Source organism: Trichechus manatus, unplaced genomic scaffold, assembly GCF_000243295.1.
Source record: "Trichechus manatus latirostris isolate Lorelei unplaced genomic scaffold, TriManLat1.0 scaffold00138, whole genome shotgun sequence".
Lineage (NCBI taxonomy): Eukaryota > Metazoa > Chordata > Mammalia > Sirenia > Trichechidae > Trichechus > Trichechus manatus.
The window spans coordinates 2,448,936-2,467,636 of record NW_004444074.1 but is presented as its reverse complement, the minus strand read 5'-3'; the positions used below and the strand labels follow the sequence as shown (position 1 = coordinate 2,467,636).

The window sequence follows — 18,701 nt, the reverse complement described above, 5'->3', positions numbered from 1 at the left end:
GGCTCAAGATCAAACACTGCCACCACTAAGAGCTGATGTGTACGAAACACTTGGTGTGAGCCAGGTCTTGTGCCGAGCACTTAAGTACTGTTTAAAATAGCAGCTCTGAGGAAAATGCTGTTGTTATGCCCACTTTACAGATGAGGACACTGAGGTTCAGAGAGAGGAAGTGGCTTGCCCAGAGCTATACAGCCGGTAAGCAGCAGAGCCAGGATCAAACCCAAATCCACCTGACAGAAAGCCTGGAGCCTTGACGTAATCCCCACATGCCCCCTGGCTTCTCCTAGGCATGGCCCCTCACTCGGGGCTGGCGGCTGAGTCCCCAGGAGGCATGGCTGGCAGCTTGTGGACCTGGGGGGCATACCCAGGAGAGGGAATCTGAGGCCCCGTCGCTTACCCGCTTTGTGATCTGGGCAAGCTACTAAAGGGAGTTTTTGTTCCCTCTTCTCTAAACAAGGACACCATGTGACGTGGGGATCATTATCCTGTTGTGTAGATTAGGGCACTCAGGCCCACACAGGAGTGCCCGTGGGCAGGACCTGAAGCCAGTCTCTACCCACAGCCCTCGTTGCCCTGGGGTCTGTAGGGAGAGGGCCAGGATCTCCAGCCAGGGGGTCCAGGCCAGGCTGCCACCCCTCACCTGTCCCTGAAGCTCCAGTCCCAGGAAGACAGTGGCTCTTCCTGTGCAGGGGCCCCCACCTGCAGGCTGGTGGCGTTTCTGGGCCCACCTTACCAGGATTCCAGGGACTTCTTTGGGGGGGTCAAGATACTGTAGGAATGTTTTCTCTTTGCCTGTCCCTTTGCCTTAACCACCCATGGCTGGCTGTCTCTGGACATTAACACCCTCCCTCCCCTCCCTGCCACTGATGGCCCATTTGATTAACCTCCTCTGTAGTTCTGCTCTGTCATTATTATGCTTTGGAACCATGCCTTTTGCTAAACCTCCTAGTTTGGGTTTTCTAAAAGGAAGGGCCTTTTTAAAAAACAACAGCCACCAAAAAAGTCCTTATTGCCATGTCAGCCAGACCCTCTCAGCTTTCCCTCATGTCCCCAGGCTATGACCTCATTGTCCCCCACACAGAGCCTCACTCTCTCCACCAGAAAGGGCGGGTCATGGCCGAACCTCCAACTCCCCCAGGGGCCGGGTAGGCTGGCCTGATTCTTGGGAAAGAACTCAGCCTGTTCTGTATTGTCCCATGCAATGTATGGGAGCATTTCAGTTTATCTTCAAGGAGAAACCCATTTATGTCCCCACTTTACAACGAGGCTGGCAGAGGTTGGCTAACTTCCCCAGGTCCCAAAGCCTAGCAAGTGTTGGAACTGGATCAGATTCCAAAACCCCAGCACACCTTCTTCAACACCCTAAGGGAGAGGATCCTTTTCTTTTTTTGTGAATGGGGAGGTCAAGCTGCTGAAGCCACAGCTCCCCTGGGTGGTGCAGTTGGGGCTGGCTGGCACACAGCGCTGTTCAACTTTTTCACAGTCACTCCCCCCACCATTGTATTTTGCCCTCCTGGCTTCATAGAGAAGTGGGCCTGGGAGGTGGCTGGGATGGGCCAGGGCTCTGCAGCCAGGCAGCCCCCATCCCTCATCCCCCAAGGCAAGCCCCTTGGCTCCTGGGGGCTCCTCCCAGTGCCGTTTTTCTCCCAGCTCTTTCCCCTCTCCCTGCGTGGATGCCCTCGTTCTCACGAGGCCCACCTGGGGCAGGGCAGGTGGGGTGGGGCTTCCCCAGCCCCTAACCAGCCCCGTTCTCCCGAGCGGGGAGCACATGCCTGCCTGCCTCCCCCTCACTGCATTTGCCGTTCTGCCTGTGTGACTGACCTCCTCTTCTGTTTAAAGCTGCCTACTTCATTCATCATAGACAGCAGTTTATCTTCCCAGGTGAGTCCTCTGCATGGTTCCACTAACTGCCCCGTCCTGGGACCCCTTCTGTCCAGCCTTTGTGGGCACCCTCCTTCTGGACACCTACCTGACAGGTGCTTGAGTCTGAAACCCACCTATTTTGAGAGCTGACTGCCCTCTGGGAAAAGGGGCAGGCCTTGCTGGGAGGGACCTTAGGATCTGTCCTGTCTAGTCTGTCACACAGAGACTGCAGAAACTTGCCCAAGGTCACACGGCCAGGAGATGGCAGAAGCAGGATTAGAACCAGGTATACACAATGGGGGAGAGGACTTTTTGCTGATGCCATAATGAGCGTCTGCCACCGTATCCTCCCCTACACAAAGACTGACAAGCTGCTACCCAATCTGGAACGGTCTGCAGGCCTCACTTGTTCAGCAGGCTTCACCTTTCTGAGCCTTGCCACGAACTGCCATCTGGTGGCCATCATTGGAAGTGCTGCCTTATTGCAGAAAGTTTCAAGGAAATAATAATTTCATTGACTCCCTTCCACAAAAGTCTTTTTGCACACCTACTATGTGCCAGCCATCGCATTTGACCACATTCCTTCCCCTAAGGAGTTTACGAGATCACTGCTTGTTTCCCTAGCTGAAGGTGGTGAGCATTAAGTTAAGTAACCTGCAACTTCCAAGTCCTTCCTTTAGCCAGATGACGGTTCTGTGTTTCAGACAGTGAAGTCTGTAGCTAGTGTTTTTCCTAGATTAAACAGGCCTTCCTCAGAGTCACAGTGTTTTGGTTATTCCAAGCTTCTCTCCCACCTCCCAGCTCCGTCATTGATCAAATGGAGCATTTATAAGTCTTTGCAGGACCACGCATACTGCTATGACCAGGCGGATGCAGGCTGGCAGAGGTCAGGGGCCTGGGACCTGCCCATCAGAGCCTCCTGCGAATAGCTGAGCTGCCTCTCTGGTTTCACACCTGTTTTTGCTGAAATTCCCCCTCTAAGAGCCTCCCTGGTTTCTGTCTCCAGGATGGTGTGCAGGGAGTACCCAAAAGCACGAGGAAAGCATGTCTCTTCTTCCAGAATGTATGTCGAGGGGTGGGGGTGCATTTCTATTAAAACAGCATAGACAAATTTTGGAGCATAATGCAAAATACTCTCTCAACTTTTAAGGAAACATAAGGCGTCAGAGAGGTTTTGCCTTCCCACTTGGAATTCTGTTTCTCCCTAAACCCCCAGCCTCCCAACCCCGCTGCCTCCTATTTACCCTGCCCCCTGCACGCATATGTTTATCTTATTTGAGCAGCATTAAGTGGGTAGAAATGCCAGACTGGCCCTGGTAGTCTGCGGGCAGGATGTACTGGTGTTGGGGTGTGCGGGGGTCTTAACAGAGGCATCTAGGGTCTGGGATCCCCTAGAAATTGTGCAGAGGATGCTGGGCACATGTGTGCATTTCCCTGATAAGAAAGTCCACAGCTCCATCAGGTTCTCAGTCTACGAGGTCCCAGAGATGTTTGGAACCTCTGGTTCAGATGACCTTCAGAGGCAGCCTTGGAGAACGCCCCAAAGGGTGGGTTGAGGGAGGTTTGGTGGCTAGGGGAGGAGGGTCTTGGTCCTAGAATGCAGAGGAGAGGCCTCAGAGCTTGAGCCACAGATACCTTCAGTCCCTCTCTTTTTGCTAAAGGAAGAGGAGGGAGTGAGGGGCCCAGGCCAGCCTGGGGCTGCCAGCCGCCCTGAGCAGGACTGGAGGGGAAGGGAGTGAACAGAGAACCAGGCAGCAAAAGCAGCCATGATGGAGGGTTTCGCCTACAGCACTTTGGTTTTGCACTGGGATGACCATCCATTCTGGTATTCCTGGAACATGGGACATCGGCGCTAAAACCAGGGGGCAGCGCCTGCTGCCCAGTCTTGGGCTCCCTGATGTGTAGACTGTTTTGTTTCTTCCTCCCCAGTGAGAGCTGCTACAAAGGCCCAACCGCGAAGCTGAGAGGGCTTGGGCCACTGACCGGAAATTCCCAGCAGCTGTGCCGGACACCAGGTGGCGCTAACGAGCCACCCGTGGGCCCTGCCTTCAGCCTCGGCTGGCCTAAGCCCTCTGGTGAAGGAGGCTCGCTACTTTCAAGAGCTGTTGCAACCAGCCCCTGCCTCCAGACAGGGCGACCCTTCGCAGAGAAGGAGGGCCTGGCCCACATGTCTAGTGAATAAAAACTCAGTTTGTTTTTACCACTCGCTGGTACAGGGCAGTTTGGCCACAGGGGAAGGGAGCTAACTGAGGGGGCGTCTCAACCGCCTTGCCTAGCTGGGGTCCCTTCCTGGGACAGCTGCACGGGCAAAGCCAGCTCCTTGAAAGGCCAAGGCCATGCCATGTTTTCGAGAAAGGCACAAGGTGGTCCTAGCAGAGGTGGCCTGGAGACGTGCGTGCCACCCTGTCCCCAGGTCCCTGTGGGTGCTGGACTTGAAGCACCCTGTCCTTCGAGGGGAGTGGGAAAGTGGTCTCATGCTTTGCATTTGTGTTTTGTTTCCCCAGACATTTCGGCCTTCCCGCCGGCAGCGCCGCCCGCTGATGCAGCAGACAGTCCCCAGTAGGTGCCCCTCACCATGTTCCCTTCTCTGCCGTGGGACTCATTAAGACAGGACCCACCCCTGACCTCCCACCTTTAAATCTCCCGCGTGCATCTGGCCAGCCAGATGGAGAGCTACTTACGCTCACTCACCTTCGGGACAGTGACCTCAGCCAGAAAATATTTGCCCCCTGTCAGCCCAGGGTGGGGCTGCATGTGGAACTGGAGCCTCTTATGACTCAGGAGGGAGGGTGGGCAAAGTGCTGCCAGAGCCAGACTCCTACTAAGAAAAGCTCCCATTTATTGAGCCTTTTCTCTGTGTCAGGCTGTGCTGAGCACTTGACTCAAGTGCCTCTTAGAGTCCTCAGGCTGGTGAGGCAGGTGTTGAAGTAGACATCATCCTCAACTTACGGATGAGGAAGCAGCTCAGAGAGGTTGAGAAGCTGCACAGTGTCACACAGCTAGGAAATGACAAAGTCTGTTCTCAAAAGCAAGCCTGTCAGATTTCAAGTCCTGTGTGTGTGCTTAGAGTCCCTGTACCATGGTGTCAGATTTGAAAGGGGCTTGGTGGCTACTGCCTCCTCCCCCTCCCCCACAGCCCCCACCTCCTCTAGTCTGGAGAAGGCGGAGGCCTGGAGAAGGAAAGTGGCAGGATCTGGTCCTTCACCTCCTGCTTCCTGCATTCACACTGTCTTTCCCACGGCCAAGTGGGTCAAAGTAAGATCCAGGCCTGGTGCCATTTGTCCCAGGCCTCACACAGGGAGTCCCAGCTGAGAGGAGAGTGGCTCACCCTCAGCGTCTCCTTGACAAACCCTATTTCACCCTTAGGCTCAACGACCAGCCAAAAGCAGACGTGTTGGAGGATCATGAAGCAGAGGTGAGTAAGGGTGACACACACGAGCAGTAGACAGTCCCTCTCTGCTACTCTTCTCTCCTCATCTCAGAACATGCAGAGCCTGGGGAGTGGGTGGGTGCTGGGCCTTGGCAAGGACCGCCCCAGGCGCTCACTGCAGCAGTTGTAGGCAGGTGTGCATGGCAGGGAAGAATGATAAAGGAAGCAATGAGACCAACTTCTTTTTGCTTTTCTGTTTTTGCAGCTAACAAAAGCAGGCTCTTAATTCTAATGGTTTTTAATCCTGTCACAGCCCAGAGGCCTGGGCCCCAGCCTACCCATACCCCGTACCCATTGCTGTTGAGTCGATTCCGACTCATAGTGACCCTATAGGACAGGGTGGAACTGCCCCATAGGGGTTTCCAAGGAGCTCCTGGTGGATTCAAACTGCTGACCTTTTGGTTAGCAGCCGAACTCTTAACCACTACACCACCAGGGTTTCTGGGCCCCAGCCTGGGAGATTTTAATTCACCCAGTCTGGGATGGGGCCAGGCATCTGTATTTTTTTAAGACTCCTCAGATGATTCTGATTCCTAGTGAGGATTGAGAAACACTGTCTTGAGCCTTGAGTAAAAGTGTTAACTGAGCCTGGCTCCCGGCAGTGAAGTATAGCTTAGGGAATGTTAACAGACAGATTGGCTCCTGCCCAGGGAGAGTCAAGACCTCTGTATTTAGACAAAGGAGTACCCAGAAAGGATGAATGTGGCTAAATTCTTCTATGCCAGGGATGTAAACATTCTTCTCTGGTGATTAGAAATTGCTCATAGGTAGAGCTTGGAAAAGTTAGCGGGACAAAAGACCTTATGGACAACCACTGTATTTTGTGGATGAGGAGGTTGAGGTCCAGAGAGGTTAAGCAACCTGCCAACTATCCATAGCAAGCCAGTGCAGAGCTGCAACTAGAATCCCAGGCCTTTTTTTCCCTCTTACCTGCTTGGGGCTCTGGAAGAGGGAAGAGAAGTTGACTGAGCCCAGATCTGCTGCCCCTGCCTATTTTTTTCTCCTTTCCTTTCAGGCCGAGGAGCCGGAGGCTGGCAAGTCCGAGGTGGAAGATGACGAGGACGAGGTAGACGACCTGCCGAGCGCCCGCCGGACCTGGCGAGGCCCCATCTCACGCAAGGCCAGCCAGACCAGCGTGTACTTGCAGGAGTGGGACATCCCCTTCGAGCAGGTGGAGCTGGGGGAGCCCATTGAGCAGGGCCGCTGGGGCCGGGTGCACCGTGGCCGCTGGCACGGCGAGGTGGCCATCCGCCTGCTGGAGATGGATGGCAACAACCAGGACCACCTGAAACTGTTCAAGAAGGAGGTGATGAACTATCGGCAAACGCGGCACGAGAACGTGGTGCTCTTCATGGGGGCCTGCATGAACCCTCCCCACTTGGCCATCATCACTAGGTAACCTGGCCCCACCCTCACTCGGGCCCAGCCTTCCCCGTTCCTGGAAGCCCTGTTGTTTTTGTGGACACAAAATATTCATTAACAACAATAACAAAATTTAGCGTGTTCTAGAATAAGCTGAGGAGAAATGCAGCACAGACAAGGAGACCATCAACCAATCTTCCAGGCCCTCACCCTGCCTCTCAAAGTCCCTGAGGCTCTAAGAATCTGATCTCCTGGAGACTTCCCTAAAAAAATTCCCTTTGTTTGATGGTTTAGGTCAACTTCTCCCTGGAACAGGGGAGTGAACCACACATTCTCTCTGGGCCCTTCCTCACCCCTGGTTTTAGGAGTGGATGTAGGTGGAGACCCCAAAACATGAACCCCTTTCTCAGTAATTGCTCTGATGTTTCTGACAGCCATCCCACCCACCTTCTTCCTCCTCTTTGCACACACATTTATTGCAATAGAAATCCAGTAATAAAAATAAATAAATAAAAACAATGAGAATCATCACAGTGCACTCAAGAGTCCCAATGTGCCTGGTTATAGCCCTAAAAGGCCAAGTGCCTCCCCCTCAGGGCTTTGTGGCTGTGTTCCTGCCTTGGACCCACTGAGGATGAGCTGCTCTGAATTGCCAGGAGTTTTTTTTGGGGGGCGGGGTGGGTAATTTTTTTTTTTACTGCTGTTGAAAGTATACACAGCAAAACATACACCAATTCAACAATTTCTGTAGGTACAATACAGTGACATTGATTGCATTCTTCAACTTGTGCAGCCATCCTTTCTCACTTCTGAATTGTTCCTCCCCCATTAACATGAACTCATTGCCCCCGTAAGCTTCCTATCAGACCGTTTGAGTTGCTGCTGTCAATTTGATCCCGTTATAGGTAGTTCTTCAAAAGAGCACGATGTTCAAGGCAAACGTTCTCTACTAAATAAGCTAACCTGTTGTTTGGTTTAAAGAAGACTTCAGGGGATATTTTTGGTTTAAGGTTTAAAGATTATCTCAGGGTAACAGTTGCGGGGATTTGTCCAGCCTCGGTGGCTCCCAAAAGTCTAGATTCCATGAGAATTTGGAATTCAATTCTGCATTTTTCTCCCTTTTTATCAGGCTTCCTCTGTAGAATCTTTTTTTTGTTTGGATATTGTTGTTGTTGAAAATATACGCAAGCAAAACATACACCAGTTCAACAGTTTCTACATGTACAATTCAGTGACATTGATTCTTCTATATAATCTTTGATCAAAATGTTTAGTAATGGTAGCTGGGCACCATCCAGTTCTTCTGGTCTCATGGCAAAAGAGACATTTGTTCATAGAAGAAATTAGGCATGCATTCCATTTCCTCCTTCTATTCTTAATTCTTCCTCTGTTGCTCCAGGCAAATAGAGACCAATTGTTGTACCTTGGATGGCCACTTGCAAGCTTTTAAGACCCCATTGCCAGGATCTTTGATGCATTAAGTTTCTTGTTCCAGGATGGGCAGGTCCTGGGTCTAGGGATGGGGTGTGTATACATGTGTGTTTACGCACATTCAGCCATTCAGAAGGATTGGATGTCACACTCAGTTAAGAATGAGGATTCTACACCAGACTTAACTGGTCTGACAGAGACTGGAGGAACTCCCGAGACTATGGCAACCAGACACCCTGCTGACTCGGAACTGCAACCACTCCTGAAGTCCACCTTTCAGCTAAAGATTAGACAGGCCTATAAAACAAACAGTAACACACATGAGGAATGGCTGCTTAATTCAGTCAAGTACACAAGACCAAATGGGCAACGCCTGCCCACAAGCAACGATAAGAAGGCAGGAAGGGACAGGAAAACTGGATGAATGGACACGGGGAACCTGGGATGGAAAGGGAGAGAGTGCTGACACATTGTGGGGGTTGCAACCAATGTCACAAAACAGTTTGTGTATAAATTTTTGAATGAGAAACTAATTTGCGCCATAATCTTTCACCTAAAGCACAATAACATTTAAAAAAAAGAAGGATGATTCTGGAGCTCACAGTTGTGGGGGACAGAGAGAGCCCCCAGAGGCATGTGGTGACAGTGCTTCCCATGGACTCCTCCTGGGCTCCCGTAAGGGTCAGGTTAGGCTGTGTGGCCCCAAACCCATGACTGACTCCTACCACTCTCGACAGCTTCTGCAAAGGGCGGACGTTGCACTCATTTGTCAGGGACCCCAAGACGTCCTTAGACATCAACAAGACGAGGCAGATTGCTCAAGAGATCATCAAGGTAAAAGGAGCTTCTGGATGCTGGAGTGGGGGTAGGGGTGGGCTTCCAGGCTGTCCCCGAGCTCCTGGTCATCCCTCTGCCCTGTCTGCCCATGCCCTGCCTCCCCTTCCAGCCAGGGCTTCTCGAGGGTGGGACCCTGTCTTGTTCTCTTTGTCCCTGTCTCTTGTACTTGGAGCAGGGAGCTGTTTGGAATTTGTTTGGGGAGGAACTCAGCAGGATACTTAGGACAGAAGGCTTTAAAGACAGACAGCCTGAGTTTGAATCCTGGTCATCAGCTGTGTGGCCTTGGGCAGGTTGTGTAGCCTCTCTGGCCTCTGCTTCCTCATCTGTAAAATGGGGATAACAACATAATTTCCCGCACTGGATTGGTGCAGAGATAAAAGTGCTAATACACGTAGAAAGCGTTTGTCACTTATTAAGAGTGTATTAGGGGTAATGATGTTTTGCTTACCGGGGCTATAAAAGGACCCACGCTTTTTGCCTGAAAATTTCTGCATCAAAGCTTCATGAGGACAGTCCCTGAGGCTCAAGTCAGGCAGTTTTTTCATTTCTTTCATCTTTTTTTTTTTTTTTTAAGTAATTGAATAAAAGAGAATGAGATACATAAATAAATGAGAGAAAAGCTTATTTGCTGCTTTACATAACAACAGACACACTCAAACAAAAACTAGAATTCTGGTGGGTAAGGGTCCCTCTTTTTTTTTTTTTTTTTTTAAATTGTTTTAGTTGAAAAGCTTTCTCTCACCAGTTCCCACCAAGTTTTTTTTCCCGCTTTTCTGTCTTTCTCTTCTCCCTTCTCTGCTTCCTCCTTTCCTCCCCCACCCCTTCTCCCTCGTCCCCTTCCTTACTTCCATTTGTGTGTTTTGCTTAGAAAGAAAGAGGTAATAAGCACAGTGATCTTTCCACATGTCACTTCCATGTGTCTAAGCTAACAGATTGAACTTTCTGGAAGGCCAGAACCCGAACCTCACATTCATGCATTCGTATGTAGTCTCTTATCTCAGAGCAGTTAGAGGGAGCGGTTCGGTGTTACCTATACTTCATTTGTTTCCCCCACACTTGCTAGGCCCTGCTCCCTTCTGTCTCCCCTCCTCCAAACCTTTTCCTCTCCTTATCAGCAGAACATTGGGGCAGTTTTGTCTGGATGCGATACAGCTAAGTAATGATGACTGAGGCATCTGGAAGATTCCATGGCAGAGGAGGAAAGTTACTAAAAGATTTTGGAGCTGCAGAGCCAGAAGCCGCATCGCTGCTGGCTGTATTTGGTTTTTTGTGCTGCTGAGAAACCACTCCTTCTCCCTTCTGCTGGGAACTTCCGGGCCTCCTCCTTTTTGTACTTATCTCTGGTGCTTTGGGGCTCAAAACAAAACAAAAGGGGCTTGACCCTTGGTTGGAGAATTTGCAGCTTTTGGGCTGCTATAGAAACGCGATGAATTATGGGAAGGAAAGAGGATTTGTATTCCAGTCCTGGGTGCTTTGCAATGTGTCTATTTAAAGTGGCTTTTTGAGGGTGTGATACCTATTGAATAGGCAAGGGGGCAGAGGCTCAGAGAGGTACAGCAACTTGCCCTTAGTCACACAGCTGGCCTCTTTTCAACCCAAGGTGGAGACTTTGACCCTGTTTAGCTCCAGGGAAGACTTGTGCCTTGGTTTTGTTTGGAAAATGGTCAGGTCTTTTAAGAAGGTTATCTTGCATGCAGGACCGCATTTTGGGAAGGAGTAGATTAGCTCTTTAAGGAGCCCTGGTGGCGCAGTAGTTAAGCTCTGGGCTGCTAACCATAAGGTTGGCGGTTCAAACCCATCAGCTGCTCTGTGGGAGAAAGATGTGGCAGTCTACTTCCACGAAGATCATAGGCTTGATAACCCTGTGGGACAGTTCTACTCTGTCCTGTAGGGGCGCTGTGAGTTGGAATCAACTAAGGGCAACGTTTTTTTTTTTTTTTTTTTAAAGCTACTCTTTCTAGAACTCCCTGCTGCTACTGCAGGAAAATGGGCTCTCAGCGGGCCTGGGGGAAGTGGCCACGGGGCCACAGCCTCCCGGTCTCTTTCTTGGGAGAGTCTGCTGACTGGCCTTGTTTAAATTCTTCTGTGGCTGGGCTCTCCAGACTTGGACCTATTCTTGCTGGGCCTTGAGTTCTGCCTGGTTCTGCCTCAGGGCTCATTCTTTGGACTGCCTAAAAGTGGCTTGGTTTCCCCCAGACCTCACCTTTCCATCCTCACCTCAATATACCATTAAAGCCAGGGAGGTTTAGCTGTCTTGAGTGAAGCACCAGTGATGTGGGGAGATTGGGAGGTGAATTCATGTTGGTTTCTGAGCTGGACAGACATCTAAGGAGTTTGGTGTTAGAGGACAGCTTTGACCTTGAGTGAGATCATGCCTGTGTCAGGTCACCCACGCCCCATGCATTGTTCAATCCCAAAAGAGTGTTGGATAGAAATCTCCCACCTCAGGCCTTTCTTCAACAGATAAGGAAACCGAGGCTCAGAGAAGTTGAGCAAGGTGTCCAAGGCCATCCAGTGAGTTAGACTCTGAGCTGAGATGGAATTCAAGCCCAGCGTTTGTTTCAGTCTTAGTCCAGTGCTCCTTCTACACAGCACAGATAATGGAACCACCTGAAGTGGGGGACTCCATCTGTGGGAATTCTTCTCTGTACCCCCAGCCTGAGGGCAGAGACTAGCTTGCAAAGCCTGATAGAGACCCCAGCTCATTTGGGTCCTTTATGACTTAATATGGATGATATCATCACTCTTGATACACCCACTCACCCCCACCCATCACCCTCTTCACACCTCACCCTCATGGGATCCAGTCTAAGGTGGCTGTTTGGCAGCATGGCAGCTTGAAAAGAGCACAGACCGGCCTGGGGTCAGATCTTAGCTCTGCTACTTAACTGTTGTGTGGCCTAGGACAAGTAATTACCCTTCTCTAAGCCTCAGTTTCCTCATCTGTAAAATGGGTACAATATACTGCATAAGGATTATGAAGATTAATTGAGAGGATGTTGGTAAAGCATCCAGCCCAGTGCCTGGCCCAGGGTAGAAGCTTAGTCCTCGCTCTTCCAAGTCCAGCGTTCCCTCCCCACCTGATGTGAGGCTCGCTGTCTTCCAGGGCATGGGGTATCTCCATGCCAAGGGCATTGTGCACAAAGATCTCAAATCCAAGAACGTCTTCTATGATAATGGCAAAGTGGTCATCACGGACTTCGGGCTGTTCGGGATCTCAGGCGTGGTCCGAGAAGGACGGTGAGTTGGCCTTGGGCATCTGGGAGAGACAGGGAGGAGCTGGGGGGTGACGGATGGGGGCTCGAAGGCTAGCTGAGGTCTCTGGTGCTCTTGCTGCCAGTTGCGAAGAGCCATCCGATGGGAAAGGCCAGGTTCTCTGGGGTCCTGCTCATCTGGTTCTGGTCCAAAATCACGTGCAGGTGAAGTGTAGGTCCTCCATAGCACTTGATTTTAAGGCGTGAGAACCCCAGGGAGGCTGGCTCCCCTCCCTCCTGTTCAGTCTGTTTGCCAGCTTGGGCTAGGGACCAGGATTTACGTCCCTATCATGAGAAAGAGTCTCAAGTTTTATTTTCCTCAAATCTTGAAAGGGCCGAGGGTGGGGAGAAAGGCTCTGGCTCCTCCCTATGCATCTGGAGTACCCCAGAATGGAGCATGGAAGCCAGGCCCAGGCCAGGTTGGAGATCATCCAGAGGCAGATCTGATTTCCGGGGTGGAGACACACCCCATCTCCCAGCACAGAGAACCAGGCACCATCAAGGGCGGCTTCGTGCCTACACCCATTTTGGCTGCCTTGCTAGAAGAAGCCCGGTTATCACCCCACTGAGACCTTCCCCAAAAGCTGGTGGTGCCTTTGCAAGTGCAGGCTCAGGGTGCTACGTTAGGGTGCTGGGCCGTGCCTGGGTGGTCTCCTGGCCCCAGGCAGACATGTGCCAGGCAGGCCTTTGCTGTGGCTGAAAGGCCTTGTGCCCTTGTCCTGGCTTCTTGGCCTCCAGGCGTGAGAACGAGCTGAAGCTGTCACATGACTGGCTGTGCTACTTGGCCCCTGAGATCGTGCGTGAGATGACCCCCGGGAAGGATGAGGACGAGCTGCCATTCTCCAAAGCTGCTGACGTCTATGCATTTGGGTGAGGAGGCCCCTGGTGTCCCTCTTCCTGGGGCTCAGAGGCCAGCTATGGCCGAAAGACAGGTAACCGTCAGGGGCAAAGAGGTGTGTGTTGAGGTGTTTAAATCCAAGCTTTGGAATGAAAACAAACCTGGCTTTGAGTCCTGGCTCTGCCACTTGTTAAGCGAGTGACCATGTCCTTGACCTTCTGTTTCCCCACCTATAAAATGGAAGAGTAATAGCACCTTCCCGATAGGGTTGTTTCATGAGGACTAAATTGTGTAATTACATAAGATGATTAACACTGGTTGTCAGTCTCATCCATTGTCCCGTGAGGACACTCACCAGCGCTAACAAGGAGCTTTCCTCGTAGGCCGTGGCGTTTGGTCATTGGGAAGCTTTTTCGCGGTTCGGTGCCTCCCACTCGGGAAGGCCAGCCAGCCTCTAGTGTCCCCTAAACTCAGCATTTCTATAGTTAGAGCTAGGCACTGTCCGTTTGACATGTAACGTCAGCCACACGTAGAATTTAAAATTTTCTAGTGGCCACATTGGATCCCTAGGGGCATAGTGGTTAAGAGCTCGGCCGCTAACCAAAAGGCCAGCAGTTCAAATCCATCAGCCGCTCCTTGGAAACCCTATGGGGCAGTTCTACTCTGTCCTGTAGGGTCTCTATGAGTCGGAACCCACTCGACGGCACGTAACAGCAGCAACAACAGTGGCCACGTTAAAAAAAGAAGAAACCGATAAGATCGATTTTAATAATATATTTAACTCAATATGTTTCCAAAATATTACTTTAACATGTAATCAGTATAAACAATTATCGCAATAGTTAACATTCTTTTTCCTGCGAAGCCTTCAAAGCCCGGTGTGTGTTTAACACCTACAGAAATCTCAGTTCAGACTCTCAGCGTTTCGGGTGCTCAATACCCCCCTGTGGCAAGTGGCAGTGCAGGGCTTATGGAGACCCCACCCCACCCCAGGATAAGTGGAGAAGGCCAAGGGGACTTGGAGAGCTGAGTAAGGGCCCCACCACCCGTAACTTCTCTGGCAGCCTTCCACAAGCTCGCCTGGGTTCCCCTCTCCCTCCCCTGACCTTTCGCTGTACCATTGCCTGAGCCCCTACGTGTGCCAGGCTCTGGCCTTGGCATTTTAGTTACTCCTCAAACAAACGTGTGAAGTAGGCATCAATCCTGCTGAGGTTCAACAGTTTTACTGCTAGAAAGTGTCAGAGCCGGAGTTCAAACTCAGGTCAGAACAACCACCAATGCCTCAGCACTCTGTTTCGAGCCTGCCTCACTTTCTACCTCAGGAGGATCCTCTGGTGCTTAGGCAGATGCCTCCAGGATGCCATCATGGTGTCTGCTGAAGCCTGGTGGGGTGAGGAAGGACTGGAAAAGGATCCTGGGTCCTCCAGCTCAGCTCCTGGCATTGCAGTGGCCAGCCCTCTAGCTGCAGAGCCCCTGGAGCATGAGCTGGGGCCATCTGGGAGCTCACGCTGTGTGGATTGGTCTCCACAGGACTATCTGGTATGAGCTACAAGCAAGAGACTGGCCCTTTAAGAACCAAGCAGCAGAGGCCCTGATCTGGCAGATTGGAAGTGGAGAAGGAGTGAAGCGTATCCTGGCTTCCGTCAGCCTGGGGAAGGAGGTCATCGTGAGTAGCCACCTGTTCCCCCAGAGGAGAGGGGGAAGTGGAGCTAGAGTGTGGGGCTGGGGCACATTACATGGCTGCCCTTTATTTGCCCACCTAAGAAATGGGACTGGGGTGGGGGGCTCTGTCACCCATAGGTGTCTAAATTAGAGACTAAAAACAATATACATTTATGGGAAATGAGAAAAAGAACAGAGATGCAGAAAAAGAAAATAAAACCATGTATAATTATCCCAGTGTTAACCTTTTTATTTCCTTCCAGTCTTTTTTTTTTAAGGTAATGGTTTTAATTGAATTATGAGATGAAAAGATTAAAGTAAAGCCCTGTATGTTACATAAAAGAAGACTTAAAACAGTCACTGCATCAAATGAAAATGGGAAGGAGGAGTTTATGCTGTGATAGCAAATCTTTCTCCCTAGTGCTTTTCTTAACTGTTCAAGAACAATTGAAGGTTCCAAGGCAAATTTGTTTGCAAAATGCTGAATTATAATATGATTGCTGACTTCGCATTTCTGAATCCCTTCAGTGGTTTCTCTGCATTGCAGTTTGTAAGTTTACTTGTTGTGGCACAGTCCATACATAAAGAAACCTGGAGGATCAACGTTTTCAGTGCTATGAGTGATAACCATGGGGTTGGGAATCAGATAGGACGGGGCAATTAGGTTCCAGCCTTGATGTTAATAAGTAACTTCAATATGTATCTGGGCAACATAACAGTGGAAGTGTTCAGAGGGACCACGTAACACTTATCTGGGTTTTGAGTTTCTTATTAAAGTCGTAAACAGTGTCGGCTGGATCACTATCTGCAAACTCTAGGATAGGCACAGTGATGAATGCAGCTTCATCTTCCTCAAAGATCTTAGTGTTTTCCTCAGTTGTCTGGCAGCTGGGCATCTTCAGAAAGCTCATTTAAGATGATGTCATGTTTAATACTTATTCCGCAGTGGTACACGTCATCTGGTTGAGGTGTCAGATATTGGTACAGGTGTGCCCTTCCAAGAATGACACCAAAGTGCTAGTGCAGAGCAGCAACAGCAGGCTCTTTTTGGCTAGCCAGTACCACTTCATTTGGGGCCTTGCAGGCCACAGCAAGGACGTTAGGTGGCGTGATGGGACGGGGAGTGAGCACCTCCTCACTGCTCTTGGGCTCGCCCTTCTTGGCCTCCTTCTGGGCCAGAGCCAAGTTGAACACCATGTTCACCGTGGCGTGGCCTTGGGCGCCCTTGGAGGATAGCAGCAAGTTCAAGTCGTGGGCTGTGGGCTTCTTGGCTGAGCTCCGCGGGCGGCTTGGAAAGCAGCTGAAGTCTTTTTAAAAAATATTCTAAAAATACATATCTTTAAAAAAATCAGGATCACACATTTTATTATGTCATGATCGGAAATCATTAACAAATCTTTATTTTTAAACCTGTCTCCTCTTCTGTCCTGTGGCTACACTGTAACTATTTCTCTGTCATTGGGCATTTAGGTTATTCCCAATTTTACCTTTTATAATAAAGTTATTAAGATCATCTTTATATAAACTAGAGTACAGATGTGTGAATGTTTTATCTGGGAAAAAAAAAAACTATCCTTAGTTAGTTGCCCTCCTGGCAACAATCCTAGTTGCCTTTCTGCACACTTACAGCCTTGGGGCAGAGAGACCTAAGTGCTGCCTTCAGGGGGCTGAAGGCCTGGAGCTGAGCCCAGAGCACATCAGAGGGCTGGGTGGGAGTTAGGCTTAGCTCTGGCTACACAATGGAATCTTCTGGGAGCTTTTTAAAAATGCCAGTGCCAGAACCTCGCCCCAGGGGATGCCGATTTAATTGGCCTGGGATATAACCAAGGTCATCGTTAATTTTTTAATTTTTAAATAAAGCTTCTTGAGTAATTCCATTGTGCAGCCAGAGTTCTGAACTAATTGGTTAGAGATCTGAAAGGATTTCTTATAGTACTTGCTTATGGTCTTTCTTTGAAGCTTTTTAATAGGTTGAGAGTTGGGATGGAGACAAAGAAAATGTTACAGCAGCCAGCTTCTGGCTTGTGAGAGTTGTCTTTTCTTTTTAACCTGTTGCTCTTGAAAGAACAATTCTCATGAGCCAGAAGCTGGCTGCTGTAACATACGTATATAGAGATATAGACGTAGATACATATAGATAGAGATAGAGATATATATATATATAAAACAGCCCACCACTCCTCTGTCAGTTTGTTGTACTTTGGTGGCTTGGGTATTGTTGTGATACTGGAAGATATGCCACTGGTATTTCAAATACCAGCTGGGTCAGCCACGGTAGACAGATTTGAGCAGAGCTTCCAGACTAAGACAGACTAGGAAGAAGGACCTGGTGATCTACTTGTAAAAACATTGGCCAATGAAAACCTTATGAATAGCAACAGAACACTGTCTGACACAGTGCCGGAAAATGAGCCCCTCAGGTTGGAAGGCACTCAAAATATGACTGGGAAAGAGCTGTCTCCTCAAAGTAGAGTCAACCTTTATGATGTGGATGGAGTAAAGCCTGTGGAAGCAGCAGTCAAGAAATCAAACGACGTATTGCATTGGGCAAATGTGCTGCAAAAGACCTCTTTAAAGTGTTAAGAAGTAAAGGTGTCACTTTGAGGACTAAAATGTGCCTGACCCAAGCCATGGGCAGCACCTAACAACAACAGCATATAACAGCATTTAGCTCTCTCTGCTACAAGACTGTAAGTGTGCAGAAAGGTAACTGAGATGGTTGCCAGGAGGGCAACTTACTAAGAATACTTATTTCTTTCAGATAAAACAAGCATACATACATGTTCTGGTTTATACAAAGAAATACATGTGTATGTGTGTGTTCTTGGTTTTTTAGAACTTGGCACTGTTTTATGTGACAAAGCAGCCATAGTGATTTAGTCGTTTTATCTAGGTAATACGTGCACATAGAAAGACATCAGAAGGCCCAGAGGGCTCTTAATGGAAGGAAACCAGCAGTCCCTTCCTCTGCTCCTTACAAAAGGCACTAACTTTTTCTTGTTCCATCGCTCTTTACTCCCCATCAGTCTTCCCCTTCCTCTGCACGTCAGCTTTCCCTTGTTTTTACACCATTTTTAAGGTTGATTTCATGATTAAATCTTCCATGCTGTGTCTATAGATAGAGGCTAAAAGCAAGAAGTGTGTGTTCACTATTATAATAGACTGTAAGTGCTGCTAGCTGCTGGTCAGGTCATTCACTAGAATTATATTTTCTTCTTTGTGGGTCCGTCTCTTTTCTTACAACTCCATCAGTTGCTCTAAGACTGACCATAATTTTGTTGACTTCACATTTGGACCATGTCTTGTGCAGTTGTAGGTTTCCCCTGGAGTTTCTAGTTGCCTTTCTTTTCTTCTTGATGAGAGAGGAAACAAACACCTTCATCACATTCCTGAGATCTTGCAGCTCCTTCCTCATTCTGAGTCTGTCCCCCTCTTCTCAGAGCCCACTGCTTTCTTACCATTTGAATCATTGGGATTCTAGGCCTGGGCATAGCTGTCATCTTCTGTTTCTTTTCACTCATTCCTGGGTCAATTGTACTAATTCTTGTATCTCATGTTTTCCCCTTTATTAATCGCAGTCCAGCAAAATGAGTGTGAAACCTAAAGAAACTGCCTCCCAATGGATGTATGAAAGATGATCTTTGAGGCTTTACGTAACTGAAAATGTCGTTATTTTGTCCTCCCTATCTAAAACTAGGCTGACAATCTGGGGGGATTACCTTGATTTTATCTTCCAGTACTTTTAAATAATGTTTTGTTTAAGAAATTATATTTTTCATTTCAAGCACTTCCTTATTTTCTGATTATTTCTTTTTTATTACACCCTGGTCTTGTTTCATGGATGTAGTAGCTCTAGAGGTTTGTTGTTGTTTTGTTTTTTTTTTTTTGTCCTCACACCAGGAATAGAATTTCAGGTTCAAAGTAATTTTTCCTGACAACTTTCAAGATTTTGTTCTGCTGTCTACTAAGTGCCCAGTTCCTTGTTGAGAAGTCTGTTTTTGGCCTTATTGTCAGTCTTTTGTAG

General features: G+C 49.2%; 1 protein-coding gene and 1 pseudogene across 1 annotated transcript in view; one reads left to right on the top strand and one right to left on the bottom strand.

Moving 5' to 3' along the window:
* Window positions 1-18,701, top strand: part of KSR1 (kinase suppressor of ras 1) — a 165,919-nt gene that overhangs the window by 144,995 nt on the left and 2,223 nt on the right. Inside the window, exons 11-18 of the mRNA XM_004385386.2 lie at window positions 1,840-1,881; window positions 4,368-4,422; window positions 5,230-5,278; window positions 6,309-6,688; window positions 8,824-8,920; window positions 12,030-12,163; window positions 12,916-13,047; window positions 14,546-14,681. Of these exons, the coding sequence (XP_004385443.1) occupies window positions 1,840-1,881; window positions 4,368-4,422; window positions 5,230-5,278; window positions 6,309-6,688; window positions 8,824-8,920; window positions 12,030-12,163; window positions 12,916-13,047; window positions 14,546-14,681 (1,025 nt within the window). The remainder of the gene's footprint in view (window positions 1-1,839; window positions 1,882-4,367; window positions 4,423-5,229; window positions 5,279-6,308; window positions 6,689-8,823; window positions 8,921-12,029; window positions 12,164-12,915; window positions 13,048-14,545; window positions 14,682-18,701) is intronic.
* Window positions 14,834-16,818, bottom strand: LOC111822185 (integral membrane protein 2B pseudogene; annotated as a pseudogene).